The sequence below is a fragment of the Pinus tabuliformis genome, chromosome 3_1 (assembly GCF_031772625.1).
Source record: "Pinus tabuliformis cultivar Carrire ecotype Pingquan chromosome 3_1, CPIR1, whole genome shotgun sequence".
NCBI lineage: Eukaryota > Viridiplantae > Streptophyta > Pinopsida > Pinales > Pinaceae > Pinus > Pinus tabuliformis.
In genome coordinates this window covers 845,179,675-845,197,564 of record NC_142301.1, presented here as the reverse complement: position 1 = coordinate 845,197,564, position 17,890 = coordinate 845,179,675, and the positions used below count along the sequence as shown (strand labels likewise).

The 17,890-nt window shown below is 34.7% G+C and overlaps 1 protein-coding gene across 2 annotated transcripts in view; it reads right to left on the bottom strand.

Moving 5' to 3' along the window:
- Window positions 1-10,263: 10,263 nt before the first annotated feature.
- The window catches only part of LOC149190171 (coiled-coil protein), a 462,536-nt gene continuing 454,909 nt past the window's right edge, over window positions 10,264-17,890 (bottom strand). The window contains exons 23-26 of one of the 2 annotated variants that reach the window (XM_089412056.1): window positions 13,549-13,668; window positions 13,372-13,449; window positions 11,289-11,339; window positions 10,264-11,123 (exon numbers count right to left, since the gene is read on the bottom strand). In XM_089412056.1, the coding sequence (XP_089268182.1) occupies window positions 11,010-11,123; window positions 11,289-11,339; window positions 13,372-13,449; window positions 13,549-13,668 (363 nt within the window). In that variant the 3' untranslated portion in view covers window positions 10,264-11,009. Of the gene's footprint in view, window positions 11,124-11,288; window positions 11,340-13,371; window positions 13,450-13,548; window positions 13,669-17,890 lie in introns of those variants that run through there. The other variant, XR_016255961.1, reaches the window with a different exon arrangement.

Genomic DNA, 17,890 nt, shown 5'->3' with positions numbered 1-17,890 from the left:
CCATCAACGTCAAAACAGGAAAACCAAATAATATATGTTTGAAGCATATCGTAGCCTTTCCGTGAGTCTACCCTAATGTTTCTTCACCATAGGAAAACATACGAGACGTTTGTATTAGAAATTGTGTATATATGTGATTGTACTTCATAATATCCGCATACAGAAAGCAAAATGCTGAAATTTCATAACCACGGCTCCCCTTGAGCTTGTATTGTCTGTACATGTTCACTCTTACTACATCAGATGCACTGTCAGTAATGTAAGAAACATGAATATCAAAACAACCGTGGGAGTCGTCATCAGACTAACATATGTATTACTCCCCTTGAGATTACACATCATTGAACTTGAGGACCTGCTAATCATCTTTTGTTCTCATGAGGTCATGTACCTCACATCACTTCTGCAGTCCCTGTTAGAAGTATTCTTTTAAGAATAATGAACTATAATGGGCACCATCTTCTTTTACTCTAAGTCTGAATCCTCCTCATATCTGCGAGAATTCAGTTCTTTAAGCACATATAATTTGTCTAGGTTTCTATATCCTCTTGTTATGACCTTTCCAGATTCTTCATCTATAAGTTTGCATTTGGTTGATGTAAACACAATTACATTTCCTTTATCTTCCATTTGACCTACACTTAGAATATTCCGTCTTAGCACTTGAACTAATAAAGTATCAACTACTCCTCTATGTTTATTAATTTTGGCTCTACCCTTTCTTAGAACTTTCGCTAGAGCATTATTTCCAAGAATAACCTTACCATATTAGTTTTTCTTGAGAGACTCCATCTTACTCTTATCTCCAGTCATGTGTTGAGAGCATCCATTATCTATGTACCATTCATCTTCTTCTGCAAATGAGCAGAGAGAAAGACCACACATTATATGTTCTTCTTCTTTTTTCTTATTATGAGAAATGTTGGTGCATCCATGTTTATTGGGTCTTTTGACATCAATATTCTTATCTGATTGCTTGTCATGTTGTCTAAGGCGATCCATAGATTTGTTCCTACATTCTTTTGCTACATGCCCAAACTTGTTACAAGTATAACATCTTATATGAGCATAGGAATCATAATATTTTTCTTTCACATTCCTTTTATTGCAATTAATAGCTTTGTGACCAAATATATTGCGAGTAAAAAAATATTCCTCAAAGAAACCTGAGTACCTAGAAGCTGATGATCTTTCTGTGAAGCAATTATTTTCCTGAGATTGAAACAATCTACTTCTGCAATTGGCTGCAACGTGTCCATAATTATGACATATAGAACATTCAACATTATTGATCATAGGAGAGAATCGATTAACATTAGGAGTAAAGGATTTTATTTGAAGATTCACTTTCCTTGGTTGTTGATCAGGTTGACTTCATATCTCTTTGTTGAGAATTTTAGGTTTTGCATTGTTACCTTTTAAATCAGCTTGTGAACTGGATTCTCTTGCAACATATTCATGAAAACCAAGACCAGATTTGATGGCGGGAGACCTTTGACTACAAAGAATATTATCCAAAATCTTAGTACTATCTTGAAATATCAAATGTTTATCTTTTTCTTCTAATTTACCTTTTATAATGTTTACCTCAACCTCCATTATTTCATATTACTTTTCCTTTTCTAGATACTTCTTCTTCATATCTTCTTCCACTTGCTCATTTAATTTGAGAATCTCTTCTTTCGACCCATTTTCTTGTTCTTCAAATACTTGAAGTAGTTCTTCATTCCGCTTATCTGATTTTTCAAGATCTGCACTTAGAGAGGCGATCTCAGCTTCAAGACCTTCACAATATTGTTTAGATTCCATAGAAGCATTCATTGATTTAATATGATCCTTGTTATCATATGCTTGCAACTTGTACTTAAGATTAACAATATTTTTCAAAGCAAGATCAAGTTTTATTTTAAGATAAAAAATTTCTTTTAACATGTCTTCTTCTGAATCAACAATTCCATCTAACATAACAAAGGTTGTCCTGTTATCATGTCCATTTTCTGACACATTGTTAAGGATAGGATTACTTGGTAGTTCCCTTGATGAGCAACCTTCCTTTGGGTTTTCTTCATGAGTTGCTTGTAGCTTATCCCACACTTGCTTTGTAGTTGCATAATGCATAACCCGATAAGCTATTAATGTTGTCACTTAATGCCTTACTGTCCTTTTGCACTTCCTCGTCTGATGGAGGAATTTTTGTGTAGCCATTGCATACTAAATACCAAACATCACGGTTCATTAGATTAGAATTCATATTTTCTTTCCATTAGTAATAATTATCATTACTTAGCATATGTATGCCTTCATTGTCCATTGTTTTTTATTTTCCTTGATCTTCTACTTTCTAGGGTCAAATTTTTTTAATCTGTTTTCTCTTTAGAGTGCTTACTTTCACTTTTACCCATGAGTGCAAGTTTAGTCATTTCACTGTCATCATTACTATCATTAGTGCATAGACAAAGAAATTGATCACAGTTAGAACAAAATCCCATACCTAATAATTCTTTGTTACTGTCTTCTTCATTCTTGATCAATAGAAAGTGGGGTCCTCCCAAACCTTAATATTTTCTTACATCTGTAACTATTACTACATCTGATATATCACTGTCACAATTTTCTGAATCCCTCCTTCAATCTATCTTCTTCTTTCCCATCATCTTGACGATCTCCTTCAAGCAATCAAGCTTCCTTTGAAGGACCTGCTTTGATACCAATTGTTGCGAAAAATACTAAGAGGGGGGGGGGGGGTGTGGGGGTGAATCGGTATTTCAGAACTCACTTAAACCTTTCAATTTATTATTCATATTTTTGCACATGACTTTAATGAAGTGAACCAACGTATGTATGCGACTGCGATGAAGACAAGTAGTGTATATCTAGTTAACTAACTTTTCAATTAATTCATCATATGTTTAACTTGAACCAATGCATCAGTACTTCTTTAGACATTAATTAAATAGTAACCATGTAGTAAGAAGAGAATAAACCATTTCACATAAGCAATACAACAACACACATGAACACCAGGATTTTTAGGTGGGAACCCACAGTGCAAAAAAAAAAACCATCGATGTTGTCGTCTCTGTATTTTTCTTTTATTATAAAGAAAACATCTTACAATCTTGTACTGGCACATACCCATACTAGCACGTAGGAACCCACATGCAGAAGGCTACAACCTTCTCTCTTTCTCCAACACCCACTGGAAGGGAGCTCCAACCCTTTGATTTCGTTTACCGACACCCACCAGAAGGGAGCTCCAACTCCTTGATCAGATTTACCAACTACCACTTGAAGGAAGCTTTAACTTCCTCACAAAAGGCTCCAACCCTCAACACCTTCGTCAACCACGTTTCATAATTCTTCATACTAGATCCGCCTGATTCAAGACATCAAACCTGTAGGCCACCTTTCATCATATTTTCATACTTGACACACTACCATCATTTAAGCCCAATATCAAATAAAAAATTAAAGTCAATCATTGTATCAAATCAATGAACCAAATTAATCATCAAATCATTAAATAAACCAATTACCGAATCTCAAACAACCAAAGTAGCTAGATCATCTCAAATCACTGTATACTTTTCATTAGAATGTCAAACCACTTACTATTCATCACAAAAACCATATCCTATCATTGCGAACATTGGTAAATCTTATGTCAAAATATATACACAACTATTATCAAACATACTGTGTATATACGCGCTTTATCTTCAGGTAATCCACATATAGATCTCAAAACACTGAACCCTAAAACTAAATCACTACACTACTAAAATCAATCACTGAAACAAATATTGGCCTTGTCACAAATCTCTGAACCAAATACAGATCATCATTACTATTCAACATTTCATAACATAACCAGTTCAACCTCAACCAACATTATCAAACACAGATCATTATGAAAGAGACATCATTGATAGACAACAACAAACATAACAAAACAAATCAGCGATAATCATCAGCTCATACTTCGAAACTTTAACAGATGTACATGACCCTTATGAAACACTTCCATGTATGTATGCGCCTTTCAAGAAGCATACCCGCGTACAAATCTATTCATACTGTAGAATCAACACGTGACTACCCAAAAGCATATCTATTTATGTACACGATCTTTATGAAGAAAACCTACCTACAGATCTGTAACTACTTAATCATACCTTCGTTGCACAATAGAACATCAATCAAACCCAAATCTTGACATACACTGTAAAAGACACATCATAACATCAACATCACAGATCTATCAACCCATAAGCAGATTATTCAATGTGTAGTCATTTCAGATCTATAAGATTTGATCCATCATCACACTCCCAGGTGCATACTTATTTCAGATCAAACAATTCATCAACAATCCATATCATGCACACTAAGCATTTTGATCTCCATCTCTTTATATAGCTTAGGCCTTAGCCAATAACTTAGGCCAATTCCATAGTTATGCCGATGGTATTATTTGACGGGATCAAATCTTCATTGTCATGCTCATTACTATGAGGCAATACCATGGTAAAGACCCCTGGTATTTAGAATACCATGGTGCGGAAACTGTACGCAACTTTTCTTCACAAAACCTGCGTATGTATGTGCATTTGCTTCACAAAACCCGTGTATACTTCTTCAAAAATTATTGTTATCATTCCTCTGTCTTTGAACTGATATTCAATCTATACTAGCCTGAATACTCATCCTGCTACCCTCATGTCGACATCTTTATTAAGTAGGTTGCCATCAAGGACAACACATTTGTCATAATGAAAACACTTTTTCAATACCAATTTAGATTAAGGAGGCACATAACGAATGGTTTACTCATCCATCTCTTTCCCAAACAATCAAAAAGTTACAAGGGGATCATACCCCCCAGCCATTTATTCTTGGAAGGGAGATATTCTTTAATATAAGGATCGTGTGGTTCTCTCCCTTCACTCCACACTCAAACCCCACATTTTAGCAGAGCCACACCTCTTACCCATTACAGGCCATTCTGAATTTCACAAAACTTATGCTCATGCACATCACTCCTTTTAGGCCGGGATGAAATAGGACATTCTTACATTAGTATTTGAATGTGATGCTTCCCAATGCAACAAAGGGGAAACAATGAAGACACCAGGAACCTTACAACCCTTGTTGTTACCCGCTTCTATATGCACGAATATTTCCATGGATTTCATTACAAGTTACTTAAATTAGGCAACAAGTCAATTATCATGGTGGTAGTTGACCGCCTCTCCAAATATGCCCATTTTTGTGACCTACCACACCCATTCACTCCCATTTTGGTGGCTCAAGTCTTCATGGATCAAAATTTCAAACTACATTGCATGCCTACTTCTATTGTGTTTGATTGAGATCCCACCTTCACTAGAAACTTTTGGTAGGAGTTATTCAAGCTACATGGCACACAACTCTAAATGAGTATAACATATCACCCCCAAATGGATGCTCAAACTGAAGCAATAAACAAATGTTTGGAGACCTACCTGAGGTTCTTTGCTTCGAACAAGCAATATCAATGGGTGCAATGGTTACCTTTAGCAAAATGGTGGTAAAATACTAATTATCATGAAGCAACCAAGATGAGACCGTATGAGGCAATGTATGGCCAACTTCTTATCTTCCATGATCTTCCAAAGTGCAAGTAGTGGATCAACTGCTTCAGAATCACGTCACCACTCTTGCTCTTCTGAAGGATAATATCCATCAAACTCAAAATCAAATGAAGCAACAAGCTGACCAACATTGCTCTTAAAGGTATTTTTAAGTGGGTGACAAAGTGTTTCTTCAACTCCAACCTTATAAGCAAACATCCCTTAAAAGAAGGGCTTCCAAACATTAGCTCCAAAATTTTATGGGCCTTATTTAGTGATTTAGCATATTAGCTCAGTGGCCTACAAATTGGGCTTGCTAGCCACTTCAAAATCCCACCCAGTCTTCCATGTATCTTGCCTCAAGAAAGTAGTGGGGCACAATTACAAGGCTCAGACCATACTTCTTGAATTGGATGAGGAAGGTTCTCATTGGCTTCGACCATAACTGTTACTGGATTCACGGGAAAGATATCTTCGTGGCTGCATTATCGAGGAAGTCCTCATTCAATGGAAAGACACCTTAGCAAAAAATGCAACATGGGAACCAATAACTACTCTCCAGCAAGTTTTGCAGTTCCAACTTTAAGGACAAGTCTGCTTTTGAAGGGAGGGGCATTTTAGGGTCTGATCTTAACCCTTTTATTAATGTAATAGACCCAAGGGGCCCCATAAGAGTCATGATTAGTTAGTTTAGTAAATAAAGCCCATAAGCAGTTAACCACATTAATGATGATTGTTAGTGGTTGATCTGTATTATAAGAAAATTACCACAATTTGTAGTTTAGTTAAGGATGATGAAGAAACGAGCCATATATAATAAATATAGTGTTTAACCCACATAATGCAAGAGACCACAAGTAGTTAGGGTTTTGGATCTCATGAAACTATATAGTCTAAAATAGAAAGGGAAGTTTTGTAATTGAGCTCTACTCTGCTAGAGATTGCCCCCTTGAAGAGGCAAGCGGCCATTATTTTTTTCTACTTATAATAAAATATTTCCATCTTGTCTCATTTCTGACATTATTTCTCTAGTATTTTCTAGCATTGTGATATTATCTACAAATTAAAAGCATTACACATTAGTTTGTTGGTTTTAACATTTTCAAAGTTTCCCAACCTAGATTTAACATATTCTTAGGTTTTTATTCTTCTCAACTTTATAGCTTGTATTCAAGTATCAGTCCATTTTAAATTAACAACATTTACTTCACATTTATTGTAGTGATACTTGTAAATCTATAAGCTTGACTTGTAGTTTTGAAAGTACAAGAAATAGCTTTGCATGGAAAATGGGTAATAAAAGAACAAATTTAAGTGTAGATTTACATCTTTTAGCTTGTTATTACACAAAGATGACATGGTAGTTATCTTTTGCGAATTTTTGTTTCTTTGGTAGTCTAACATTCATATCTTGACTCAAATAATCTAGGAAGTCTATGTTATGGCTAGCATGCTCTAGTTTGAAGCATAGAGGAACCATATTGTGTGACAAGGATTTAGCCCCTAGATACCTCAGTACTATATAATTATAGGTGCTAACGATGTGGATGAGATAAACCCATAAATCAATAATAAAATCTTCTCATGGGGCAAGACATTAGGTCCCCATTCCTTGATATGCATTAATGGTGGCCACCTTTTCTCCTGATATTGCCTAGAGCTTGGCCTTCATATTCTATAGTTTGATGGATGTCAATCATTTAATACAAAGACATATCTTGAAAAGGTCATCACTTGTTATAAGTCTTGAACAACATATTGGACAATTTATCATAAACAACCAAGTTTTAATCCTCAATGCAATCAACATCATTATCTAAAAATGCTCACACTAATGGTGACACAACTTGCATTCTAATGAAGAATAAATAATGAATAAATTATAATAAAACATAAACAACACAAACAAATCTATACATAGAAAACAAAACATAAAACATCAACATGGATATAAAGAAACCAACATACAAATAAAATAAGATATATATATATATATATATATATATACTTTTGCATGTAGCAATCTCATTGGCTTCATTGTGATCATTTGTTGTATATATATATATACAACAAATGATCACAATGAAGTCAATGAGATTGGTAAATGCAAAAGTATCAATACAATACGAAAAATGCAAAGGTAACTCCTACATATGGAGAGGAAAATGGAAAAGAAAACACATGATTACGGAAGGCTTTAGAAAGCATAAAAGAAGATACATTTACTAAAATTAGATGGATTGAGATGAGGATGAGATAAACCCAAATATAATAAAGATAAACATATCAATGTCCAACAAATGACCGCAACTAGCTCATTAGAATTTATAAGTACAAAAGTATCAATGCAATATGGGTATGCAAGGACCACTCATATAAAAAGAAAAAACACTAAAATACAAGACTAACACAAACATTAAAAAGCATAAAAAAGAGTAATAAGGACCACTCATATAAAAATAAAAACCGCTAAGATACAAGAATAACACAAACAATAAAAAACATAAAATAGAGAGCCATTCACTAAAACTATATTAATTGAGATCAATGCAAGAAATCTAAAAATAAATAATGAAAGCTACCATCAAATAAGTTGTTGGACCTCTCTACCATATATATGCATTAATAGTGGCCATTAAGACTCTTTGTATGACTAGGAGTTGGCCTTTGTATTTTTCAACCCTACAAATGCCATCCATTTATTGTAGGTGGCCTCTTCATGAGCTTATCACTCATTGTAAGTCCTAGCTTGTATGTCAAGCACAATAACTCGTTGGATAATTTACCATAAATGGCCAAGTTTGGATTCTAATTGCATTAAATAGTGTTACAACCCCATGTTAAATAGTAATGCAACATGCATTTTAAAGCTAAATAAATTTTCATATAGCCATATAATTAAATTTGAATTTAAAGAGAAGATAGGAATGAATAGGATTCTTTAGTGAGCATTCTACAAATTACTAATACTTTATACCAACAAAATTATCTACCACATTATTACCTTACCAGCATAGATCCATTTTAAATATGTATCTAACATGAGCCGAGAGGGATTAGATTTCTTCACGTGCAAGCTTCTTTAGAGTGCAAATACAATGCGTAATTTTTCATTGTTTAAATTGTATTTTTGAATGCCATATAGAGTATATATATAGGACCAAAAAAATAATTTAACCATAAAAAATATTTTTTTCATGATATATACATAAAAAAATTATTGTAGCCAACATTATTTTTTTATTTAAAGCATAATTTATTTTTATTTTAAAAAGTCATGTGTCAACATGATGGACGGACAGACAAACTTACACATCCCCTCATTCTAGATTGTAAAATGAACCCATGACTCAACTAATAACCTAATGTACCCATATTTTTTATTTCGTTTAAATATTTCATTCAATTCCAAAAATTAATTCATTTCCAAATACTTGATCTTGAATGATCAAGCGTGACATAACCATACAAATATTAATGTCATAGATGTTATGGTCTTGTTCAATCGCCCAACAAACAAAAATTCAAATCCTTAGTGTTTTCTATTGGTTTAATGTTTAATTGCTGTGGATAAGGGTCAAAAGCGCTAAGCACCATCAAAATTATGGAAATCTTATATGAAAAGATGATGCAAAACCAATGTCAAATTCTATAAATAGTAGTTATTAACCTATTCATGTCATACCATAATTAATAAGATGAAGAACTAGTAATTAATGCCACATCAACAAATTGATTTAACACAACTTGCCATCCACAATAAAGAATGTATTGTAGCTCATATACTACTCTATTAAGACACCACCACGTCTAGTGTATTACCACTAATAAACAACATATATATTCATATTTGAAAATACCGATTTTCTATGGTATTTGTCGCCATAAAAAGGGCAACTTAACTCTTGCATAAATCAGTCACCAGATTGTAATATGATTACAGTACTTTGAAGATAAGATACGATACGTTCCAGCCATAAGTTTGCCAATTCAAATTGAAAATCAAGTCATCATTACATATCTATTCAAATTTGAAAATGCCGATTTTTTTATGGTATTTGTCGCCATAAAAGCCCATTTTACTCTTGCATAAATCAGTCACCAAATTCTAATATGATGACAGTGCTTTGAAGACAATATTTTGCACTATCTTCTATCAGACACCGTGAATTAGGAAGGTGCGAAAGTCCCGAGCCATGGTGAGAGCATGGTGCCTAATAAGCAAGAAATACATTCCAGCCCAAAGTTGCCTGTTCAAATTGAAAATCAAGTCACCATAACATAACATGACCTTAATCAAATTGCCAGTTTTTAGTTTAATATGTATCACCTTGAAGTGTGGGAGGAAAGTGTATGCATGTTTTGTCCTTCGGAAACGTGGAAACAGAAAAACATTTCATTTTAGAATGTGAGGCTTTCAAAGACAACCGGGAAAAGTTACGCAGGTAAGCTGACAGCTAGCTCTTGGGATAATCTATTTAGCGAGGGGTTTGTCGAGACGTTGGGAACATTTATTTTGAAGCTTCACAGAAAAAGGCCACATACATCAAGCAATGAAGAAGCAATCTGTCCCATAGGCTATCTTTAGCCTCCTGGAAGTTAAAATAATTTCTTTCTTTCTTCTTTCTTCTTTCTTTCTTGAAAATCTTACTAAGCTCAAGAAATTGTGAAGCACATCCCCATTTAAGCCCTCCAAAGTTCATACAACAAATCCAAAACAATTAAGCTAGACTCAGGCCGATATCATCCAACAAAAAAGATGAAATCAAAGCGTGATGTGTTCTTTAGTAACAGTTGCATATTTTATCTGAAAATTGTACACACTGATTGTTTTCTTTTCTTTTTCTCCCACGATAAATGCAGAGCATTTTAGACAGTGAAGCATCTTGGGTATTTTGTCATCCACATCCATGCACCGATTGGCATCATGTGAGGTCACACAATCTATTAGCTTTGGGAATCACCTTTATTGATATTACTGCATCTACTCCCACCACAGCACATTCCCAGCACAGGAAAGAAAGAAAGTTAAACTTCATGCGAACAGGAAAATTTGGACTCGAGGCGGAGTCCAGACAAGATAAAATCCTCTGACGTAAACATGTTTTACAAAAAGGCCGATATACCCTCAATCAGTGGCAAATGCTAACAATTTCCAATTAAGAAGAATATTTCTGACGACCACTGCTTAAATTTACATTGAAGGCCTACAGTTCTCCCTCATCTGCTTGTTACTATACTCAAAAGGTAACTTCACCCCCATGCGATGCAGGAATACAACCATATGGAGGCATAAAGTTAATCAAATTTCCAAATTAAATTACAGCAAAAAATGATGATTTGGCCATAATTTGCAAGCCAAATGCTAACTACAAATCAATAATATTTCACAAGACATTACAAGTCGCTTGCTTCAATTTTTTCCACCAGCTCCACTCTCGCCTTCCTTTTCCAGTTGTTCATTGACGCAACAAGATTGATGAGGCCTATAACTTGACTTTTAGTATACTCCTGGAAGACAATAGTAAGTAATAAAAATGAAGATATTGTGGAGTTAAGCAAAACAATTGAACAATGATAAACCTGGGAAATCAAATCATAACACGATAGCATCCTCTTTTTAACATCTATGGATTGGAAGGTATCAACACAGTTAGCATTATTTAAATAGCTTACTGGGTGAGCTCTTGCCCAATGAATGTACTCTGTTTCAGGAAGATAATATGCCTGTCAAAAAACGGGAAGGTCAGTCAGATACAGGAAAATATCCTGCCTACATGGTTGAACATTTTTGCAAATGAATTGAGCCACCGAAGAACCTAAACTGTAAACTCCATAACCTTGTAAGTTATAAGCATTGATATTTGTTCATGAAAATCATAATTCATCTTCTTACGGAATGATATGCTCTTTGGTGAATGAAAAAATTTACTTAATTTTATAAGAAACTATCAACAGAGCATAACTCAAGTCTCGAACCCAACTTCCAATCTGTGATTAATGCGTCACTACAGAATATTTTTTCCATGAACACGATTCTTATGTGCTAATTCAGAACAGAGGAATTTAGTATATGGATTCTTGATAAGGGCACCTTATTCATATACTACAGAGAGGGTGCTCTCTTTTCTATAATATCAGTTACTCCAAGTCTTCAAAACTGCAAGCATTTACTTTTTCAGGTCATCAATTTAAAATGCATTCACTTCGCAAATTTTTAAGCAACAAGCATTTCCAATAATGAGCAGCAAGAATCGAAAATCTGTCTGGAGTTTGTCTTTACACAAACTGGGGGTAGGAGGGGGGATAAACCCTGGAATTGGAGTTGAGCCCATTTTACAAGCTATATTAGTCAACCCACCACAGTAGAATAATACACGTCTCTTTTATAGAGAATGGCCGATCCATGTGAAGTGGAAAATATATTGTAACTTCCATCCGCCAACTCTTTCATCAATTTATTAACCGTCTCATATATTCTTCCTTTCCCATAATTCAAGATTCTTCTTGCTCATTTCTGCTTCATGAATTCCATATGCTCTGTCCTGTCTTCACAACAGCAAGGAATCTTTGGGGAAAATTCATAATCTTACTTATCTTTATTTCTCTAGTTTATCTTTCTACATGACAAACAAAGATCCTATTATACCTAAGATTGATTTCGTTTTTAAGTCTAGATCCTTTGCCATGGTGTGATTTTACAAAGGTTCTATTGTGGCTACTTAAGGGCATACGTTCAATCTTGGTATGACTCTAAGCAGGAATGATCCAACTGTATGAGCTAAATCTTATTGTAGCAGAATTGTGGTGGTGAGTCCTTGGAAGTGATCATGTGGGGTTGTGTACAACTACAGGACAAAAATAGTTACACCTTGAAGTGTCAACTCCATTGATGAAAGAAAATGGCTGTTGTGATGAGTAAGAAATTCAATGGTAATTACAGACGTTAAGTTCCTCTTTCCAGTCTAAGCTTATCTCAGAATGGGACAAAATGCAAGAAATAAATACAAGCACTAAAGATATACAATGTAAGATAGCCAAAGTAGTGAAACAAATAAATGAATAGAACAAATACCATATAACTATCATGTAAGTCCAAACTGAAAAATAACATAACATTTTAATGAAGTGCAAAAATACATTTTGGAAGGTGATTTCAACCCCCTTGAGATTGTTAAAAAACACCTGGCCAAAACATTGATTAATGATGTTCGCAAGATCAGGTGAAACATTAGGAAGTTACTTTCAAATTTAGCTAAATTGTAATTTCTTTGCTATCACCTACAATACATTCAAGTTAGACCTAATGAGTAATTAAATTATGAAAATGGGTAAAGTTATGATTATATCAAGAGTAGGGAAAGTTAAAAGGAAATGGTATTCATCCTCAACCTAATTTGTATCACAATTTTTCAAATTGGCTCATCCCAAGCCTCAAGGTGTTTATGGGTTAGTCCAGGAACCAGTTTGACTATGGTGTTCATAAGCAATGGTCCTAATTTTGGAACTCCATTGTTTAAATCCAGAAACATGATGCATCCATTAAGAAAATTGGAAAGTAATTTCTATTTTGATGTTGTAGAACATCCAAACTAAATCCATATACAATTGAACCCTCAATTTCAATAACTGGGTTGAAGAAATTGAAAGTTTCCTTCAATCTTGTTTCCAAGTGTAGAACAAAAAAAGGTTGAAATTGATCTTGGGCAACCTTAAAAATGAAAAGGAAAAATATTAAGAAAAATAGCACTAACTCTACCTTTATGTAGGTGTCAACGATTTGTAAGTTTGATCTAATTCTTGCAGATGCCAAATGTTGTAGTCCATTAATCAAAACCTTTAACAAGCCAATTAAACAATATTAGAAATAAGTAAAAATTGTGGAAAAGAACAATAATGTTGGGGGAACTTCAATAGTTATAAAGATCTCGCACACCTGAAGATCCAATGACATCAATGCTCTTCCCTCATTTGTACATCTCTTAACCCGAGATAAACCTTCAACTAAAGTTTCGGCAAGATTGTCAACTCCGTACTCTAGCAGGACTTCTTGATCCTGTAGTTTTGTAAAAACAACCTTTTATCATCTTAAATAATGTTTGCTCGGGATCACAAAGCTATGATTAATCCAAAAAATCATTAGGATCTCCCTTTAAAATTACCATAAAGATGCATTCAAGCAGTCACACATGTATACAAAAGTTAAATGGATAACGGGTTGCAACAAAATGTTGAAATATAGATTGAAAAAAATTAGCCTGAAAGTAATTAGCTGCTTTCAAGTATAGATGGTTAACATGGAACCTCTTTCTAGAAAGGACAAGAAGTAGCTTACAACTAGTTTATTTTTTTCTCATTTTCATATAATGAAATGAAATGGGGCTGATCAGACTCAAAAACAAGCATGTTCTTTTCTGATTGCAGATATTTAAAGAATCATGAAGCATTCCAAAACCTCGTTGAATAAATTTATCCTAGTGTACGATTATAGTTTTTTATTTATAGGAAAAAACTTAAAAGCATAGCCTAATCACGGAGGTTCAAAAGTTTCCATCACCATGGGAAGGACAGTTACATCAGTTATATGTTGGATTGCACAACAGATAAATGGGAATTCAAAAATATTCTTCCATCAATAGCCAAAATTTTTATGGAGGTCCGAAAGCTTGTCATGGAAGAGATTTACAGATATCTTTGATAAAATCTGGTTTAGCAAATTTTTCAGTTCACACACATTAAACTCGCTTCATAGATGTGGTGAATGTAGCTTGTAGGTCCAAATCTTTTTACTAACGCATGTGCTACTGTTTTCAGTATTGCAGCCTGTTTACTACAACTATTAGTATTTCATATCTATCTATCTATCTATCTATTCCCCAAATTTTATCCTGCTGTTACCCCAAACAATGTTCTTTTACTCCTTGCTGACAGGAGATTCTATTTTCTCTTTTGTGCTTTCTTGTGTGTATCTTATTGCATTCTTGGTATCGTGCTCATATACAAAAATATGAAAGCACTGATTAAATCCATTTTGCTAACAAAAATAACAAACTAACTTTAAATCTGATGGCAAATTGGCAATTTCTTTACTGATGTTTAGACAAACAAGCTTAAGAGTCAAACTATAACCAATGTTCTTTGCCATCACTGTATAAGTAATTATAAACAATTTCTTTGAGAACAAAGGAGCTAAGTTACTAGATGTTCCTAGGTTTGCTGCAAGATCCACAATTCTGTGGAATCATACCTGGATCTGAATCTAGCAAGGATCCATTTACAAATTGGGAGCACCAAAGGATCCACTCATAATACATTACCAATAGATCACTAGAGTATTCTCCTAGAAAACTTGATCAGAATAAAATACAGTAGAAAGCTTTAGAGAAAGGCAGACGTATGGGGCCTGTTACCCACCCAAGTGGGTGAACCCTAGGAGAACTTTTATGCTGCTTGTTCAGCTTGGCAGCCAGCAGCCCTATCATGATATACAAATAGCTATCTCTGAGAGCCCTCCAGCCATGCTCCAATCAGTGCTTTTGACAACTAGCTTACTTCTTGAACAAAGGTATATCATCTATCATAAGGTACTTTAACCATTTTTATAATCATTTCCTTTCATTAATGTTAAGTGCAATCTAATACGAATCCCCAGTTGAGTTGGATAAATGACCAGTTGAGTTGGATGAATAACCGTTCTTGATTGTATTCTTGTTTACACTTCACCTTGGTCGTCATCCCTTGTTCCTAGTCAAATATGACCTTCTTTGAGGCCTTTCTCTTCACTATCCAGGAGGAGCATGAATAGGAGGCACTGATTGACAGTGTGTCCATGATAATCCATACTACCATTCTCTGCTTATCCCTTATTATCCACCCTCATTCACTAGGTTGTTATCTATTACTAGTACTAGATCTGATTTATCCCCATCTTTGAGCAAGGGCCCAGAAACTTTTCCTTTAAGAGGTTGATGTAGCTGAAAGAAAGTTAAAAGCCTATATAGCTACAATGTAAGAAAAAGATAAAAGGAAAAATATGGTTGGCACATCATTGTAGTGCGTGGACAAAAGCCTAGTCTGAGCTCTACACCCCTCATTAGCCCTCACCCAGGTCTTCGCATATCATGATCCATCTAAATAAAAGGAACTTTGAATGTCCAAACTTCAAAGAATAATGAAACACTACATATTTAAGGGGTAATTGATGCATATATTGAAGATTGTAACCCAAGCTATGCTATGCAAACTTGAAAGAAAAGAAAATTTCTAAAGTACCTTAGGGGTACCTTAGGTCCTGTTGCTACACAAACTAGCAAACTTTGTGAAACGGGTGCCTTACAAGGCCAAGGATAGAGAGCACAACAACACTTGGGACAAAGACCATCGGCACCACAACCTAAGTCTCCCTCCTCTTCTAGGATTTTCATTGATGAGAGGAGTCTCAGTATTACTCACTTGTGATAATTGTCTTCCTGCTAGGTTTGAAGTGAGGTAAGGAAATTCATTCAATGGAAACGTTCAACAAAGGTGCGGGCCTTGGGAGGACTAGAAATACTTTCCACAAAAAAAGCTTTATAATAAGACCTACACAAAACATAGGGTTGAGATAGAACACAAGATATAGGTAATATCCTAGGTTAAGGTAGATGAGAGAAAAGGCAATGATAGATTTATTTCAACAAGTAACAAAACTTTGCCTCCAAGAGTCCCCAAATTGAAGGATTTAGCCTACTAGGGTTCCCTCTTAGTGTGAAAACTAGGGCTTTCAAATTTATGGATGAAATCTAGGTGGATGCCCACCAAATTTGGTGAGGAGGTAGTCCTACACCTTATATTGATGTTTAGGCTCCTAGATTGTTGAAAGAGTGTCCTCCTTGAATTTCACACCAAGCCCTAGCTAGGGCCTCCTTATCCTTAAGGGGACGAAAAATATAGGTTAAAAGAGAAATAATTTGAGTTTTTGGTGACCACCAAAGAAATTTGACCAGTGCCTAGACCCTTGGGAGGTTTGGAGTCATGAATGATCTTGATATGGGCAATTCGCTCTTCAAGGAGACCTAAAGGAACAAACTTTCGCTACCCCTTTAGATATTTATACCTCTTAGACACTTGTTAATGGAGTTTCAAGGATAAAATGCAATAATCCCCTAGGAACATTCATTCATTCACTATCAAATGAGTAACACATGCAAAATTCCCAATAGTTACAATTTGAAACAATATTTCAACAATTAAGGCACATTAATAACCATGAGACATTATTCCATGCATTAGACATTAGTGAAAATCAGAAATTCATCATAAAAGAGCACTTACAAGATAGTGAAGAGTATATCCATCCATAACAATGCCATATAGAAGCTCCAAAAATGAGACAAAATTTATCCACACATCAAAATGCATCCATTAACCAAAGATCCTCTCCAAAATTGCAAGTCTGAATATGCTAATGAGGCCAAAAATCCAAGAAGTGATGATTTGAGCTAAGAGTAGGTCTCATCTATTTATCAGTGTTATTAGAAACGGATTGAAACCGGTGGAATCGCCTACTCTAATCGGTTTGGGGGCCAAATTGGTCCAGTTCAGCACTGAATCGGCTGGTTTTGTCATGGAATTCACAGGTTTTGTACCAAACTAGCTAGTTTCGTACAATTTGACCAAAGACATTGGAAACAATGTTTTTTTGAGAAAATTATTTCTTTTGACTGGGCCAACCTAATATTCAAGCCTATGGCCCTAGTATTGATATGCAATTCATGGTAATGTTAAATTCTTAAAAGTCAAAGGGACATTATCTTTTATCATTCATTTTCATACTTTTACTTAAATTTTTAACATTACCATGAAATGACTCAGGATGTTTGAGAGTGGTTCTGACCTCATTGGATTTCAAATGGAGAAGAAAAATTTTAGATTTCACTCAAAATCCAGTAGACTTAATAGTTTTTCAGGATATTAGGATTGCTGGGATTGCAACATTTCCATTGGATTTTGTCATGTACAGGGGTATGGAACTAGTATTTAATCAATGGCGCCAAACCCTCTATGTACCTTGATGTTAGTGGCATTGGTTGTTGAATTCCTCCGTGATGACCTTACCAAAAATGTACTCATCACTTAAATAGAATCTTGACATGCTAAGTTTTTTCTATCTTATTTTAATGCTTAGAGGGTGATATTTATGCCGAAGATGAAAATATAGGCAATGGTATGTAGGTATTAGTCGTAGTATCATTTCTTGTGGATGCTAGAGACCATCTAGAGCCCGTTTGTTGATGTAT